General features: G+C 42.8%; 1 protein-coding gene across 1 annotated transcript in view; it reads right to left on the bottom strand.

Moving 5' to 3' along the window:
• Window positions 1-1,628: 1,628 nt before the first annotated feature.
• Ar (androgen receptor) overlaps window positions 1,629-17,756 on the bottom strand; it is a 172,126-nt gene continuing 155,998 nt past the window's right edge. Inside the window, exons 5-8 of the mRNA XM_026399979.2 lie at window positions 13,183-13,327; window positions 9,939-10,069; window positions 8,931-9,088; window positions 1,629-8,209 (exon numbers count right to left, since the gene is read on the bottom strand). Coding sequence (XP_026255764.1) covers window positions 8,054-8,209; window positions 8,931-9,088; window positions 9,939-10,069; window positions 13,183-13,327 — 590 coding nt within the window. The 3' untranslated portion in view covers window positions 1,629-8,053. The remainder of the gene's footprint in view (window positions 8,210-8,930; window positions 9,089-9,938; window positions 10,070-13,182; window positions 13,328-17,756) is intronic.

The following is a 17,756-nucleotide window of genomic DNA, read 5'->3' as shown; positions in this document are numbered from 1 at the left end:
ATCATAGTTTGCAGTAACCATGGTATCCACACTGGCAGGGAATTCTCATCTCATCTAGCTGTCCATACCTTCCAACACACATTGATTTTATAGACAAGAAAACTGAGGTCCAGAAAAGAGCAGAGGACTGCTTAGTATCATACAGTGAACAGCAGGCCAGAATCCTCATTAAGCATTTGTTGCATAGCCATGAGAAAATACAGGATTCCTGCCTCTAGGCTTTTTTTCAACAGGTTAAGTGTCCTGTGACCCCCTGACTTCTGTATTTTTCTACTCTTTGGAAAAATCTATGATAGATGCTGGCCACCTTGTCTGTTTAGACAGGAGCTGATTTAGAGTTGCTGTCTTGATGAGTGAAGCCAAGTAGAGCTGCTGTTAGATCATACTCTGTAGATGCAAAAGAAGAGGACCTAAGCAATGATTCTCAGGGGGATTCTCTGGAGGCAGGATCTGATTTACACATATAACCCACAAACACATACATCCTCTTTCTCTGTAACTTAGATACACAAACACACATCTCAACAATCTCTGTTGTTTGGGGTTTTTGTTTTGTTTTGTTTTGTGCTCCTCTCCATCACATGCTGATCTCAGGAAAAATTTGAGAAATCCCTGTCTCTGAGGTGGTCAATGATAAACATGGTTCAATGTGGAATCTCTCTCAGGGGTTCTGGCATTTTAACAGGGAGCATAGCCAGAGAAAATAGCCCACCAGCTGTGTCACATATGTTCTCACTGGATCCCCAATTCAGCCTGGGAGGGAGGCATTGTAACCATCCTTTACAGGTGAGGACACTGAGGCATAGAGAGTTTTCTTATTATTCTCTAAGATACCTGTCACACCTCATTTATGGCCTCTATCAAGCCTAGAAATCCAATCTGGGTATCTCATCTCATTTGTGCCGAGAGGCAACAGGAAGGGTCCTTGCTTGAACTGAAGAAGGCTGACTTGGATTTTACCTGCATGGTCAAAGATGGTATGACCCTGGAAAAAGTAAAGAGGCAAATGTGCCCATTCTTTATCTGAAACTTGGCTCTAACAGGGCAGTGATGCCATTAATTTATACTCCCACTAGGATGAGGATGAGGGTGAGCAGCTGGGCTTTATGCAGCTCTCTTCTGGCTGTTAAACTCAGGGGATTTTTTGTGTGTGAAAGGTTGTGATGGGCTGCCAGTGCCCATCTGTGCTTTGTAGCCCAGATCCTTTGTGATTTTGGTGGTCCCAGGTTAGCCTATGCTAAGGTCAATGCAAGGCAAATTCATAACCCCTGTGTGAAGATTTTTACAAATATATGAAAATCAGAGTAGCATAAAAGGCCACTGGGCATGATACCAACTCTCAACTTCAATAAAAGCAGCCAATAAAAAGGGCTAATTAAAAGAACTCTGATGACATTCATCTGAAATTTTAGATTGTTTTATGTTTTAGCAAATTAACAACGGTGATAAGAGGACATTAGCAGCTTTTCTCGGGTCTTTTTGTTAACAATAACTTGAGCCTGCAGCCGCAACAGGGGCTGTGGCCAAGTTTTCGCTGGCAGACCAGCCAGCCAATATTTTATACAATGGATGACATTTCTGAAAGCAGGCGCAGAGACAAACCCAGAGTCACACATGTATTCCAACAAACAAGTTTCTGCCATTTTTAATTGTATTTAGAGCAACAAAAGATTTCAAGATTACAAAAAGAGAACAGAACACTAGCGCTTGGGGCTGGTCCTGCTGCCCAGTTGAGGCTAAGTGCCACTGTAAGAACTGAAGCCCCATCGAAAGAACTTTCAAGCAAAATTAATTTGTTTCTTGTAAAATTGTTTTGAATAATGCTCTCTCTCATTTTCCTCTCAACATTGAAAATTAATTCTTATCTCTGGTTACATAGTCTGCTCCCTTGGGCTGCCAAATTAATCTCAAGGACAGCACAAGAATGTTATGTCCGAGACACTCCCTAATCAATGTCCAGTCTAGGGAAAAGCAGAAAGGTGTCACTGGGTGGTTAAGGGGGCACTCTTTTCTTTCCTTGGGTCATTCCAGTGGTGGCTGCTCTCAGCACCCAAGTGGCTTCTGAAATAGAACAACCCCATAGGCACTTCACTGCAGGACAGTTAGCACCAAGGGCTAAGGTTGAGAGAGACTGCCAGCTTGGCTTGTTACAGGGACCCAAACTGTGAGGCAGCAGCCAAGGAGGGCACCACCAGAGAAGCAGCAACATTTTGGAAGAGTTTTTCCTTTGGGGTATACGTATGTGTATGTTCCAGTCTTTGGGGGTCAATGGAATATGCAGCTACATAATGGTCTTTGCCAAGTAGATTATGTGAGAACTGTTTCAGGCCATAAGGGTCACCTATTCCATAGCTTCTTATTTAATTCCAAAAAGGCTAAAAGACAAGTGAGTCAAGGAAAGGAAGCAGAACCTCTGTTATAATGAATTGGGACTGAAAATCAATCAATACATACTTTCCAACCAAATTTAATAGAGTCACATTAAAGCTCAGTCAAAAGCTGTTGTTCGCTCTGAAAGTCCACCCACTAGATTCAAATATCTACCATTCTTTTGGAGACTAGGAGAATTCCAAGTGATGTGTGATCTTGGATGAAATGTCTGAAGAGGAATAACCAATGTGGATTTTTCTGCCTTCACCTAGAAATGGTTGAGGGTTGGGAGGCTCTGGGCAACAGACCCCAGTGTCAAACTCTTAATTGAAGAAAAATACCTCTACCCATGGGCAGGGATGGACCTTTACCTACAGAGATACAATTTCTAGTACACTGACAAGTTTTAACAGAGAAAAACACATTTTCAATTTTCAAAATCTTTACAAAACATATCCAAAACCAGAATTAGAGCACACAGACACCCAGTAGCAAGAGCACCTCAATCGCAGGGGAGAGAATTGGTTGAAAGATGGAGCACTTGCTCCAGGTTCCCAACTACAGGCAACTGCCTTTCTCTCACAAGAGTGGTGAAGACCAAGGAATACCCTTTGTTCTTCCAATAACTCAGGTCCCATCAGGGGGCCACTGGCCAATCATTCAGGTGGGCTTTTGACCCCATGTCTGGGTATTCCCTATGGTAAATAGCCGGTTCCAATGAGTCTTCACCACCCTTTCCACATTCATCTGTCTTAGGCAAGTAAAGTGCAATACATCACATACCCTACCCTTTTCCCCCCTCTACCCTTTTGCAAGGCCTGTGCATCAGGCCCAATTGGGGCAGAGATCTCTTAGTTATCTGATCAATCCAGGTGTCTTGTCCATTCTGAGAGAGCTTCCAAAATGTAACTGCAGCCTCTCTCACAAGTACATGGCATCAGATATGACCTGGAACCAAATATAAAGGTGCAGAGAAAGGTAAAGCTATTAGAACACTTTATATCTATATATATATAATTCAATTTTGAAACACGGATACAAATACTAATTTACAATATATTTCAACCTTCTGCCTTAAACCGCAGAGAACTTTTTGTGCTGTCCAAACTGGGCAGAAATGAGAGTTTCTGCCTGCTGTCCTTCTAGTGCAAAATCTAGTCCTTTAAATGCTCCCCTTCTCAGCAAGGGCTTCACATCTTCAGATAAACTAACATGGGCACTAGCAAACACAGTGGCCAAGACCAGCTCCATTTCCAACCATGCAATGATGGAGCTTCAAGAATTTGCTCAGCAACTACTAGAGTAAAGGAAAACTACTTCTGCTTATAAAATCACTTAATGAAGGACCCAGAATCCCATTTTTTTCCAAATTATCTTAAACTCTTCTAAATATGTATTTTGTGAAGGGAAAAAAATCCCACAAAACTCTTAGAAGTCAGTCACCAGCAAAGTCCTTTAGTCTGTCTTTGGATAGCTTACCAAAGAGGCACTAATGCTTGCTCCCTCCCTGCCCTTAAAAATTTTGGTATCTTAGCAGATACAATGTAATCTTTGGTTACATAATGTGATGCTTTCATCTCTTTTTCAGTCTTTTTTAAAAAAACTGCTTTCAAAATTTTTCAAAGAGATCAGTGGAGAGAACAGATTTGTCTAGAAAAGCAACAGGGGTAGGAACTTCCTTTTCCAAGAAATTTCACATGTGAAATGGCTTCTTTTGACTTTAAGTTGGGATTTGATGTGGTGCTTTGGCATTCCTGGTTCGTGTGAACCCCCTAAAAGTGGGTTAAGCACTAAATTGATGACCTCAGCCCAGAGCCCTCTCACCTGGGCAACTGGCACACAATAAGCAGTAGTCAGCCTCTTGCTTTTCCAGGACTATGCAAGGGTCATGCAGGGATATTTACTGGGCTGTCTGGAGAGAGTCTCCTGAAGTGCAGCGCTGGCATACGGCTAAGGAGGGGGACAGGGTGTGGCTTGGGCCTTTGTGCCCTGCTGGATATCAAGGGAGAGAAGGGGGAAAGGCCACGTCTGTGCTGTGCCTAATGAAACAAACACTTAGAAGCTACTCAAAGCTCAAAATCAGGTCATTTGTGTAGTGTCAGTGTCATGAGGGTGGTGGACATTTTCTTGAAAGTACAAGTCAAATACAAATATATTGTTTATATATGTCTACATGTATGTAGAAGTAGAGTATGGACAGAGAGGGATTTGAGCATCAGCACATTATTTCATTACCTGAACAATTAACCTCAGCAACTACCCAAAGGACAGAGTGAAACTTTTTTTCTTTTTCTTTTTTTTTTAGTGCCAGTGAACATACATAAAAATATATGCATTACTGATTTTCTTTTTTTCAAAGATATATGACAGAATCCTTCAAAAACTCCCTTTCTCAGAGTAAGGTAATTTAAAAAAATAATGCACTTTCCAAGAACAACGATATTGTATGTGGCATAGAAAATCTAAGGAAAAAGAATTCAACCCCCATGTCAGCTCAGAGGCCAGACCCAGTGAGCTGCCCAGTGAATGGGCTGAAACTGCCACACGACTCTATTCTTTGACCAGAGTTCGTGACCTTGGCAGCTGTCTGCTGCCCAGCACAGATGGGGCCTTCTCCACGATGCTCCCTCTTTTTCTCTTTCTCACTTTCCATCCCCATCAAACACTGCACACCTCTTTGGAGATGGTCCCCTTGATTTGTCCGGTGAGTGATACTCATCTTCTAGCTCACCAGGTGAGTGGGTCTGGGTGGCCAGTCCTTCACAGGTGAGCACAGTGTACCAACCACATCAACTCTGTTTGTAGAGCAGAGTGCATGCGAAATGAGACTTCTGTCAGTCACACTGGTTGGAACATCAATGACCAAAAGGAAAAAAAAAAAGTATTCTTCTTTCATCTGTGGGAGAACCAAGCCAAACTAATACCTCCTCTGCTCACTCAAACCCCAGTGCAGAAACAGTAGGCCTAAAGCCTTGTTTAGGCTCTTTTTCCCTACTTTTGTCATTGGAAATTCAGAGTAATCCAATTGTTGTTGCTTACAACTACACTGCTGTTTCACTGATTTTTGGCTTTTGCAAATGAAAAACATATATTCATGAAGACAAAAGTCAAGACTGGGAAATCCATAAAGATGAAAAATTTGATAGAGAAATGGAAAGGAGAGCCTCTAGTATTTACAAGGAGAGGTATTAGAATGATATAATTGAATCCGTGTGCCACAAAAGATGAAAATCAAAACAGATGTAAAGGAACTATTAAAGTGTAACCTAGCTTAACTGAAAGGAGTCGTGGATGTTATTTTTTTCTAAGACAGCTAAAAAGTGATCCTGTACATAGGCCAGATGGTGTCATCACAAAGAAAATCAGAATCTATCCTATCCCAGAAAGGAACCTATCAGCTTCAGTTTTTGTCCACCAGTCTTGGATTGGCATATCACTCATGTTAGATTCCTTTCTCCCTTGTTATTTAAAGAAGCTGTTTTGCAAGTTCCTTTGGCTATTAATATCAACACAGAAATCAGGGACGGAAACTCATGTGAATAGTATCATGTCACTCAGAAAACTATCTTCTCAACCAGCAGAGTAAACCAACTAAAGTGGGCAGCTTGGTGACTGGCCCTTGATTTCTTGAGTTTATCCAATGATGTTAAGAGCTAATTGAGGAGGCAGGGGCCAAGAAGAGAAAATAGGTGAACATCCTCCTCACTCCACATTCAGGGTTGGAGAACAAAGTCCAGAGAACAGAGGTGTGCCAAAGGACTATATGAAACCAGTGACCCAGGGGCATACCCTGAGTTTATGGGTGGCAGCCTATCTATAAGTGCTACAACAGCCAGACCTTTCCAAAGGAAGCCATGGTTCTGTAGAGAGTCTCAGTGGTCTTGCATGCCCCTCTGACATAGAGGTAGCAACAATGGTGGGGAATCTGAGTAACTATGGCCAATGTCAGAGCCCAGGGTCAGCAGCAGAGGAGGGGGCTGAGTAAACTTGTGCCATTCTGACTTTAGGCTTTGCCTCTGAAGGCTTTATTTAATAGTCAAAGTCTTCTCTTGGTGTCTGCTTGCTTCTTGCCATGAGTTCTTCAGGCAGATATGCTGGGTGGCAAGGAGAGCATTTCAGGTTTTCTGGATCTAGTGTCTTCATTCTTCTAACCCTGGTATTCCACCTTGATATGGGTAGCCCCTTTAGCTGCTTTGAAGAAGGAAGTAGATATGTCTCCATTTATTGGAGAGTTTCATCTCTGGATGACAAGGCCAAGATGCCCAGTTTGTCTGATCCCTTCGATGCCTTCTTTTGGGTTTGTCTAAGGGCTCCAACAAACTATGTTGAAAAGAGACACTTGGTAATATGTCTAAGACTACAAGCATCTAGAGACAGATGTCAGGGCTTCTGGCCTGCTAGCCTTCACAGTGTGAAGGGATCTTAGCAGACAATCGGTGAACATGCCTAAAGAAGTGAATAAGCTTTACCACCAAGACTGAAATGCAGAGTGGCCTACAAAACACTCAAGGAAGGGTGGAGGGAGCTTGTGGCCACATAGAGTCCATAGGTCTTTTAAAGGTGGAGGTAAAGAAGGTAGCATCAAGGGATTAACTGTACTGTCTCCTAAGCAGAACAGCCAAGCCATCACTTCCTTCTTCTCTGACTCCAGATGCAAGCTCCTCCCTGGATCACGCATGGGAAAGCAGAACTGGAATTTATAGGATCCTTCCAATGGGTCAGATCTCTCCTCTCCTTCTCACTGATCTGACTCTTCAGTGGAAGTGGTCAAGTTTAGGCTAAAGAGAACACTTCATTTGAAGTTCTTTGAAAAGCTACTGAAATCTGATTGGAGGGTGGAGGCAGAGGTTGAGAGAGAGAAGGGTTTGAGGGGGAAGGCATTCACATGCAGACAAGTTTTCAAACAAGAAGCACATTTTCAGTATAATGAATTGCACTGCAGTTGAGCAGTCTAGCCCTCAGGGACCAAGGCTGTGGGCAGGTACTGGTGATCCAACTGCCCTACTTGTTTCCTCCTCTCTCTGCGCCCCCAGATCCTCTCTGGGGTCACCCTGTCCTTTAATGGCAATAGTCACTGGGAAAAGCTAAAGTCTTCCTGGAGGGAGGGGATGAACAAAAACAGTGACTCCCCACGGACCTGCAATTTTTACCTTCTAGTGACTTGTTGGCTTCTTTGGGGATTTCTGCTTATTAATTTATTTATTTTGAGGAAAATGTCCTCTCAGGGTTTTTTTTTTTTTAATTTTTAAATTTTTTTTTTGTTTTCTGTTTGTTAGTTTGTTTTTCCTCAGATACTTTTAACTTGCTAAACTTCCCGTGGCATAAGGTAAGTAAATGTTTGTGTGGTTGGCACACAGCACAGTGCTGTAAACAAGCACAACCTGACACTGGGCCACATGAGGATCATCTCAGATTTAAAGAAATACAACACCATTCAAAACACAGATAGGAGCCACAACAGGGAGCAGAGTGTGAAGGTGCCATGGAGGATCAGAAAGGGAGGGAAGAAGGAAAAGAGAAAAAAGCCCAGCAAATAGAACTCAGGAACGTGTTCATGACAGACTGTACATCAATAGAGGAAATTCCCCAAGGCACTGCAGAGAAGTAGTGCAGAGTTATAACAGGCAGAAGACATTGGAAAAGGGGAGTGAGGTGGGGGAGGGAAATGGGGGCTTCCAAAGCTTCACTGTGTATGGAAATAGATGGGCTTGACTTTCCCAGAAAGGATCTTGGGCACTTGAACAGAGATGATCTCTGCCATCATTTCCGGAAAGTCCACGCTCACCATGTGGGACTTGATTAGCAGGTCAAAAGTGAACTGATGCAGCTCTCTTGCAATCTGCAGGGGACAGTAAGAGAAAGAGAAAACAAGGTTGATAAGGAGTTGGTTTCCACCAGACTCTACCCCCACCTCTGATTTCCAAGACTTTTAGCATTTTGTCTCCTTGTCTATCCTTGGTCCTGCCCCATGAGTGAATTTGCCTGTGTGTGTGTCTTGCATGTGAATTTGCCTCTGTGGTGTGTGTGTGTGTGTGTGTGTGTGTGTGTATGAAATTGTCTCTGGGGAGTCACTGGGGGCTCCCAAGAGATCTCTTACACCATTGCAAGCTCTGTGACTCAGAACTGGGTGTTCCTCTTCCACAGTACAGCACCCCCCATTTCTCTCTCTCTCTCACCCCCCCCCCCCCCTCTCTCTCTCTCTCTCACACACACACACACACACACACACACACACACAAATTCACATGCACATGACTCAAGGAAGAGGGGAAAAAATAACCAGGTCTATCTTGTCTGACTAGAGAATTCATGTGCTTTAAGCTTCTTCTCTGAGTCCCAACTGCTCTATTCACTCCTCCACCCCTTTCACGACATCCAGCTGGGACACTGTGACCTGAGTTCCTTTCTTCTCCATCGCATTTTCTTCCTGGACCACACTCAAAGCCAGAGGGTAATGGAAGCACCTCCCAACAGGTGGTGCCAGACCATCCAGAAGCCTATTATCACTTGGCTCTATCAGGCTGCTCTCCCTGATAAAGCACCCTCCATCATTTGCTTACAGGCTGCACAGAGTCCAGGAGCTTGGTGAGCTGGTAGAAGCGCCTTGAGCAGGATGTGGGATTTTTTCGTTTGCATGCAATGATACGATCGAGTTCCTTGATGTAGTTCATTCGAAGTTCATCAAAGAATTTTTGATTTTTCAGCCCATCCACTGGAACTGATGTGGGATGAAGACAGAATGGGGAGGGGAAGCATGCCCAGGAAGGAGCATTAGACAAAGCACCAAGTTTTCTGACCACAAACTTGACCCCCACCCCCACAGGGAGGGAACCATCTACTTGGCTCCCTGACAATTGAAATCCGTGTGCCTGGGGCCTTCAGTCTGCCAGGGAGATCTCAGGGAAAAGGAGAGCTGGACCCGATCGGAAGGGAGTGAAACAAATAAAATTCACTGAAACTTTTCTTTTGCTAGTCTTCTCAAGTACCCATTTCTTAGGATCTAAGTTTTTATGTTGTTCATCATTCAGCTCTGATTGAGAGAATTAAAACACAGGGCTCTGAATATGAAATCGTGCCTCTTTTCTTTTTCACACAGGCTAAGATTGCACTCTTCTTAGAAGAGACATTGAGGAAAGGCTGCTTGGCTGCCAAACAAGATGCTAACATAGACTTCCTCCTGTTGGTGGAAGAGGAAATGTCTTCCAGGAGACAATCCCTCCTGCTCTACTACTCTGCAAGGAATACACAGTGGGGTGGTTCATGCCTGTTTCTATCCCAGAAAATGTGGGAAAAAAAATCAGAGGCGTGCTGGAACCAGTCAAAACACCTAGTCTTAAGGAGAGACTATGGGTAGATTAAGACTTGATGGAGGCCCGAGTCCACCAAAGAAATTGATCTGTAGCCATGAAATTGGTCTTTGTTGGGGAAAAGGATGCTGATGTAGTGGGGGGAGGGAAGAAGGGAAATGTCCAGGAGCTGGTTCCTCCCTGATAATATTTTGATGGAGAAAGTGGCCCCCCTCAGTCTTTGTGACCACACAGGCATTCCCTGTGCCTCTAGGTACTCACTTATGCTGAAGAGTAGCAATGCTTTCATGCACAGGAATTCCTGGGGGGTGATTTGGAGCCAACCAAATTCTTGAGAGAGGTGCCTCATCCGGACACACTGGCTGTACATTCTGGACTTGTGCATGCGGTACCTGTGAAGGAGATACAGAGGAAGAAGAGGAATCAGGGGAGGCTTCCAAAAAGCCCAGAGGAAATATCTCTAGTTTTTCTTCCCTTCCTTGGCTTCTTCAAAAAAAGTCTATTTGTCCTGCTGGTGCTTCATTGACAAAGAACAAATCTGTTCTTTTTTTTCTAAAATCCTGGCATCCTGATAATTAACTACTCATCTTCCCTGGCCAGGATATGGGTTAGCACATGGAATTTCCAGGTCTCCATGCCCCCTCTGTTTCCTGAGTCATGGACAGGAAAGCATAACCAAATGAACACAATGGGGCAAGCACATGGTCTCCCTGACTACAGTTCTAGTATCCCAGCTACAGCAAGAGGCAGGACCTGCCTCCAAGGCAGCCAAATTTGAAGGATTTCTAGGAGAGAGGATCCAGCAATCAGCACTTCATATAAGGACACAGGATTTGCAAGTGACCACAGGTGTCTATCCTGTCAACGCTCCTGACCGGCTCTTGGTTTGAAAGTCATTTCTCATAGTACAAATTTAACCATTTCTTTAAAAACTTGCAGCAATAGAGATTCCATGTTGTCCTTTGAAAACGAGTTCCAGTGCTTCCATGTCTGCCAGGAAGTTTTTTCTGAATGTCTGAATCTAAATGTCTCCTGGTGAAGGGGAGACCACTCCCTCACAGGCTGGCTGTTCCTTGCCACAGTTTGGGAGCTGTAAACACATGTGAGCTGCTTTTATTATGGTGACTTGTGAACAGATTATCACATTATCACCTATAAATTATATGAGGAAGTGGCCAAGGCTTGGGGAGGAGGCAACCCCTCTGTCCCATGACGGGTCATCGCATGCTTGTAAGGGAAGATACAGTATCTTTCTGCTAGTAGGCCTTCTGGGTTTGGCACTTCAGAAATCAAGTGTGTGTGTGTGCGTGTGTGTGTGTGTGTGTGTGTGTGTGTGTGTGTGTGTAAGACAGTAATTGATTGTGTACCATGTCAAGAAAAAGGGATTTGACACCCACTGAAGTGGTGGGGACAACGACCTCCCAGATGGAGCCTAAAGTCTGTGGTTTGACATTTTGGTTCCCAAGCCACTAGCCTGTTCCACAAGCTGAGCAGGCTTGGCATTGTGTGGGTGGAAGCTCAGCAACCTATTTCAGACAGATCTTGGGTCTCCTACATAAAGAAAAAAGGGGGCAGGTGCTGCAGAATAATTCAATTCAGGCTGAATTCCAACTAGAAAGAGGAAGTGTTTAGATAGTATCACAAGTCAATTGACCAGAACAGTGTTGCTCTAAGCTCCATCACCCTGGGGAATTTTTCAGTAAGACCTGCTGATTCTGGAGCCTGGCCCTTCTCTGATCTCCACTATACTTCCATGCCTCTGTTGATGACAACACTGCAATCGTTTTACTGCTCAAATTATGGTGCTGGCATGAAGGAGTCCTAGCATATTGCTGCAGGCTCCGGAGACAGAGAAGGTAGGGAATGAAGAAGAGAGAATGAGAAAAGGCAAGTAAGGGATTCAGAAGGGAAAGTAGTAAAGAAATATGGAAAAGGGCAAAATGAATTGACAGAAAGTTAAAGGAAGGAAAGGGGAAGGTGATGGGAGATCAGAAAAGGAGAGGCAGGAATGGAATTCAGAAAGGAGAACAGAGGTAGATGGAATACAAAAATGGATAAGGCGAGAAATGAAGATTGGAAAACACTGAGCATAGTTCCTGGCATATAGTAAGTGTTCAATAAATGACATGTAGGGAGGTGACACTAAGATTTTACAGGTAAGATTTGAGGCTCAGAGAAGTTCAGTAATTTCCCTGAGGTCACAATTAGGATTCAAGCCCTTTAGTCTTACAACATATGTTCCCTGCAAAAAAGGGAAAGAAGGGGAAAATGGGGATAATGATAGGATTTTGAATCAGAGAGAATGGAATATGGGTTGGTCCAGCTTGGACCAGTCCCCCCATTATCTTTTTCTTTGGGCCTTAGTCCCTCTGTTAGTATTTTGAGGAGACTGCCAGCAATTATTGTCCCTCAACTGGGGTTCACTGTCTCCTCAGGAGGTGTTAGAAATGTGTGGGTCAGTCAGGCTGTCAGAGTGACTGGATTTATGTTTAATATTTAGTGGGCAGGTACCAGAGATGTTAAACATATTCCAATATGCAGGAACATTTTACACAATGAAAGAAAAATTCCTCCCCAAATGTCAACAGCATTCATGTTGAGAAACATTGGTCAGATGTTTCTAGAGACTTTGCGAGCCCTTATATAATAAGATGGGGAAGTAGGCCTCAATAGGGTTCAGGAACTCTGGGAGTTGGTGCATATAGGACTCTGACCCATGGGTAGCCCTATGATACCTCTGGACAAAATGGATGAGACTCAGCCAGAAAGCTGAAGTGGGATGCCACAAGCTTACATAGAAACAAAGAAAGAAATAAGGATTCAGAAAATAACCAGTTGTCACTGGGCAACACTCCAAAGGTCTCAAGACTCTAAAGAAGGTTGAACATGTGCTCAGGGAGTTGATTCAATCACTGGAGGGCAGCAGGGGCATGGGGGTTGGACATGAACAGTTAGGGGGGCTTTTCAAGGTCTTGCCCAGAAGATGGCATCATAGGTAACTTTTTGGAGATTTGGAAACCACAACCCGGGTCATGCCAAAAGCCCAGTGGTTATTCTTAGATTCTGGCTACCAGGGCCGGCTGGGTTGAGAGAGTGCAACTGGGGACACCTACTCTCTCTTGCATAGCAGTGCTGTGCTACCAGGAACTACTGCCTGGAGGTTTTATTTTAAGGCTCTTCTGGGTTAAAGGCTGACCAAGAGGGAAGCTCGACTCCTGCCTGACTGAAAAGATTCTCTGTGGCGAAACTAGCTCAAGGTTTTTGGGACAATAATTCTGGCCAGCTCCATTCACAATGCAATTGAAGGATCTCAGACAGCAAACATAAGATTATCATCATTAGGAAAAGGGGGAATAAAAAAGGGATTCCTTTTTTAAATTTCTTGCCTACCATGGGCTAGATACTCCATATCCATCCAATTTAGTTATAACAAAACATTTGAGATGTCTCTGTTATTATTTTAAAAATAGAAAACTATATGAGACTTGGTCCCAGGAATACTTACTCATTGAAAACCAGGTCAGGAGCAAAGTAGAGCATCCTGGAGTTGACATTGGTGAAGGACCTCCAGCCCATGGCAAACACCATGAGTCCCATCCAGGAGTACTGAATAACTGCCATCTGGTCATCCACGTGTAAATTACGGAAGCCTAGAAAAGAAGGCACAAAGGCAGTGGTCAGTGCAGACATTGATGGACTGAGCTAAGTCTTTACCTCTGCTTAAATGAGAATCTCTAGTACTCAGGAAGGCCTTGAGAAGCCCCAGGGAACATCAGTACTGGCTTCTGAGGAGTGATGAAAAAAATTATATGGTAAGGATAACATTCTTTGCCCTCCCTACTTCACTGAACTGTTCAAATGAGATCATGATGGAGGCCAAAAGGCCATTGTCAGTTGGAAGAGAATATTAATTGAACATTAACTACTTATAATGAATGAACTCCTTTCTGAGCACTTATATTATTTCATTTAATTCTCATGACAATGAATAAAATAGGTATTCTTATTATCCCCATTCTTCAAATCAGTAGGAATGGGTCACAGAGGGGTCAATAACATGTCCAAGATCATATGGCTACTAACTGGCAGATCAAGTTCCAAAGCCAATAGTCAGACTCCAAAGGCCATGCTCTTGATCACCACACCTTTCTGAAGATACAGTGTAATACCAGTTCTTCCACATGGACAGCACTTCTAAGTTTACAAAGCTCTATTAGCTACAGTTTGATTTTATCCTGGTAACAATCTTGGGAAAGGGATATTACTATATATTATCATATAGGAGGAATGTCTTGACAGCCACTGGCCTTCTTTAAACCACCTACAGGCTCTCTCTCTCTTTTCTCTGACCTTCTTTCTACCCCATATACCTCCTCTCCATTCTTTTATACTTAATAGTTTCTACACTCTTGTCATTCTCAGCCTACTTCATTTATATACAAACAGGCTCTTTATAATCTGCTTCTCCAGACTAATTTCTTGCAACTTGCCTTCAGATAATTTAGGTCCCAGCTGTTTTGAAAAACTTAAAATGTACTGAACACTTCATCCTTTCCCAGGCCTCTACAGCTCTGCTACTTCTGAATAGACAGTTGTCTTGCCTAGAATGTGTTCCCCTTCCAAAAGCCTTCCATCTGATAAACACCTACTCATCTTTCAAGTCTTTACTCAAAGGCCACCTCCACTCTGAAGCGTTTTCCAACTCATCCAAGCAAGATAATTATTCTTCTTTTACTTGCTCATTGCACATACTGTAGCCCTAGCCAATTACAGTGATAATTTCACAGCCATGAAATCCATCTATATGCATGTTTTCTGCCTGCAAGCCTTGGAGCAACTTGAAGACAGGAGTCATATCTTCTAATTGATCTTTGCTTTCTTAGTACATAGCATGGTTCAGGTGTTTAACTGGGCATTTGAGAAATATTAAATAGGTTAAGGGCCCTCAATTTTATTTCCATTTTGAAAAAATGGGAATTAAGTAATATCCAAATGACTTAAGCTCAGAAAACAGACCCTTCTGGAAGCTACCTCTGAAATAGCACATGGGTAGAAAAGACATAGCCATGTTCCCTGAAGATTGTGAAACAGTTGAATGCTTAAAGTTATAAAGTCATTGTCTCAGACCTCATCCCTACCAGTATACCCTCTTCTTTTCCCCAATAAATTCATAATTATCTGAAATTTTGTTTTACTTGACTTCATTTAGAATTCTTTCTTGACTTCAGATCAAGTTTCTCACTTTCCTATTGATGACCACATTTGATCCTCACAATAACCCTGGAAGGTCGGTGATGTGACACTTATTTTATCAACAAGGAACCTGAGGACCAGACAAATTAACTGACTTGGTCAAGGTCACATAGTCTATATGTGGCTGAACTGGATCTGGAACCCAGGTGTTTTGATTCTCTGCTCCAGTGCTTTTTCCGCTTCACTGCTGAAAGTCCCACCTCAGAAGTTACCAAGGTCACCAACCTTCCTTTGCCATAGGCTTGAGTCTGAAGACTTCACTACCCAGACATAGTGTTCTGCTTGGTTGGCATCTGCACACCCTCACATCTCCACTTCCCTTTTCTTTTAGATCCCATCTTCCAGAGATCAGGGATGCTAGAGTCTTTCACAGCACCACCCCTGGCTGTAATCTCAACTCCTAGACCTGTGCTTTCTACCTTGATGAGACTGACATGCTAACAGACTGACTGGATCCTCAGAACCCAGACAATTTCCTGCCTGGAGCTTTTCCATATTACAGAATGCCTGAGACTAACCTTTCCCAGTAAGAGACAAGATACAGGGTCCACGAGGGCAATATCTGAGATTCCTTGAGAAAGTGGCCTGGGATTTTGTACCCTGAACCTCTGGAGTGGGAGGCAGTAGACAGCAAAAAACAACTACAAAAAAAGAACCAAACCAAACCAAAACAAAACAAAACAAAAAAACACCTCTAAACAAAAACAAACAAACCAATAAGCAAAAGAACAAAAACAAAAAACCTAAAACCCCCAAACAACAATACTTTGGCTGGGGAATTGTGATCTTCTAGTGAAGTGTGTGAATGTGAGGGATGAATGTGAGGGATGATGGAGGGATGAAGATTAGATTATAAAGTTAGTAAAGAAATTGTCTATACAGATGCTTCCTCCCACCGTGAGACACCAGAAAACTAATGTAAGAGATGAAAAATGGCTATCATACTAAGAATCCTTAGTGAAAACTGCTCAGCTTGCAAACCTAATGACTGTGCACACATTAGCACTGTGGATGGCCAATTTTCCTAAAGGCATAATCTGATTATAACACCTAACTCTATGCCTAGCTTGCACAATGGCCTGCTCAGATAGCATGGTTTCCAAGGTGTGGCTTGAGATAACAGTAGCCCTACATATTTCTGTAGGCACACATTCACTCAACACCTATTTGGCAATGTGTTCGGGTATTCTGGAGAACTAGAGAGGAGCCCTTCTGAGGTTTTAAAATCCACCAAACAGGCTAGGGAGCAGAGGCAGTTTCTTTGTTTTCTCATTAGAATCCAATCATTATTAGCAATCTGCTGTGGAAACTTGAAGGCCCACATCTAGTCTGGGACAACAGACTCAAAGCAAGACTGGTTTAGAAATATTTGCTGCTGTATTGCACCTGCCAGTCAAGGTTTTCAAATAAGACAGTTCAAACTTGGGGTCCCTGCATGAGCTTCTTGGAAGGGTAGTGGTAGGTTGGATTGAGCTTAGTGAGAGAAGTGGCCTAGAACTCAAGACTCAAATGTAAAGAAAGAAGCACAAAGAAGACATGTGATTTGCTTGCAGGCACATAACCAGTACATAGCTAGCATTCCAAACCAGATACATATTATTCTAAATATACTGTGTACATACAATCTATTTGCTTGCCTCTCATTTATAGTTAGAATTTATTAATGTGCCAAGTGTCCCAGTAGGCAATTTCCAGACATTACCATCACAGAAAACTTTCAAAAAAAATTATCTGACTAGGTGCTTAGCACAGTGCCTCACAAAGGATAGGAATTCAATCTGTTGGATGAACAAATTACTTGAACTAGAGGTAATTATTGACAATGTGAATGGCAGTCCTTATGAATGTGGTAATCAGTTTTCTTTTAAAGCTATTCTTCTAAATGACTCAGAGTCAGAGATCATTTACTCTGGCAAAGTAGATGGTGAGCTGAGTTTGGCTTGAAGATATGTTAATGTAAGAAGAGGGCTTTCCTCCTAAGGCTTGAGCCAAGGAAAGCCAGTGGTCCTGTTATACAAATTCTGCCATAGTTATTTGCAGTAGATTATATTCAAGATGACTGAATTAGCAATCAGAGGGTCTGAGCTCAATTTTGGGTTCCATTTGTTAAGTGACCAGTGTAGCAAGTTAGTTAACCTCTTTGAGCTGTGGCATGTAAAATGGAAATAATTGTCCCTATGATTCAGAGGAGCATTTTGAGGATCACATTTATGAAAAGCTATGCACCCTATAAATAGACACATGTTAGGTATTTGGTTATGGCTTAGGGAGAATAAATTTTATTTATTTAACTATTTTTTGGTACCAGGGATTGAACTCAGGGCACTCAACCACTGAGCCACATCCCCAGCCCTATTTTTGTATTTTATTTAGAGACAGGGTCTCACTGAGTTGCTTAGTGTCTCGCTTTTGCTGAGGCTGACTTTGAACTTATGATCCTCCTGTCTTAGCCTCCCTAGCTGCTGGCAATACAGGTGTGTACCACCATGCATGGAAGATTAAACTATAAATGTCTATCAAACACATGACATCAAGACATCTAGGTAAATAAATAATAAGAATTAAAACAACTTTCTCATTTTTCTTTTTATTGTATTTTTTTTTCCTGTCTGTGTGAACTCTCAGTTTTGGCACAGTACATATTCACCCAGAGGCCTTGGGCCTCTTTCCCAGAGATCACACTGGTTAGATAACCTCAGCTTTCCAACCTGGGAAAATATTAGAGACAGTGTAATGGCTACAACTGGGCTTTGTGAGGTAGAAGTACAAAGTAGGAGTTTGAAGGCCCACATGCAATGTCTCTGAAAATAGCAAGCCTACCATATG

The sequence above is a fragment of the Urocitellus parryii genome, chromosome X, assembly GCF_045843805.1.
Source record: "Urocitellus parryii isolate mUroPar1 chromosome X, mUroPar1.hap1, whole genome shotgun sequence".
Taxonomy (NCBI): domain Eukaryota; kingdom Metazoa; phylum Chordata; class Mammalia; order Rodentia; family Sciuridae; genus Urocitellus; species Urocitellus parryii.
This window is presented reverse-complemented; position numbering and strand designations above follow the sequence as displayed.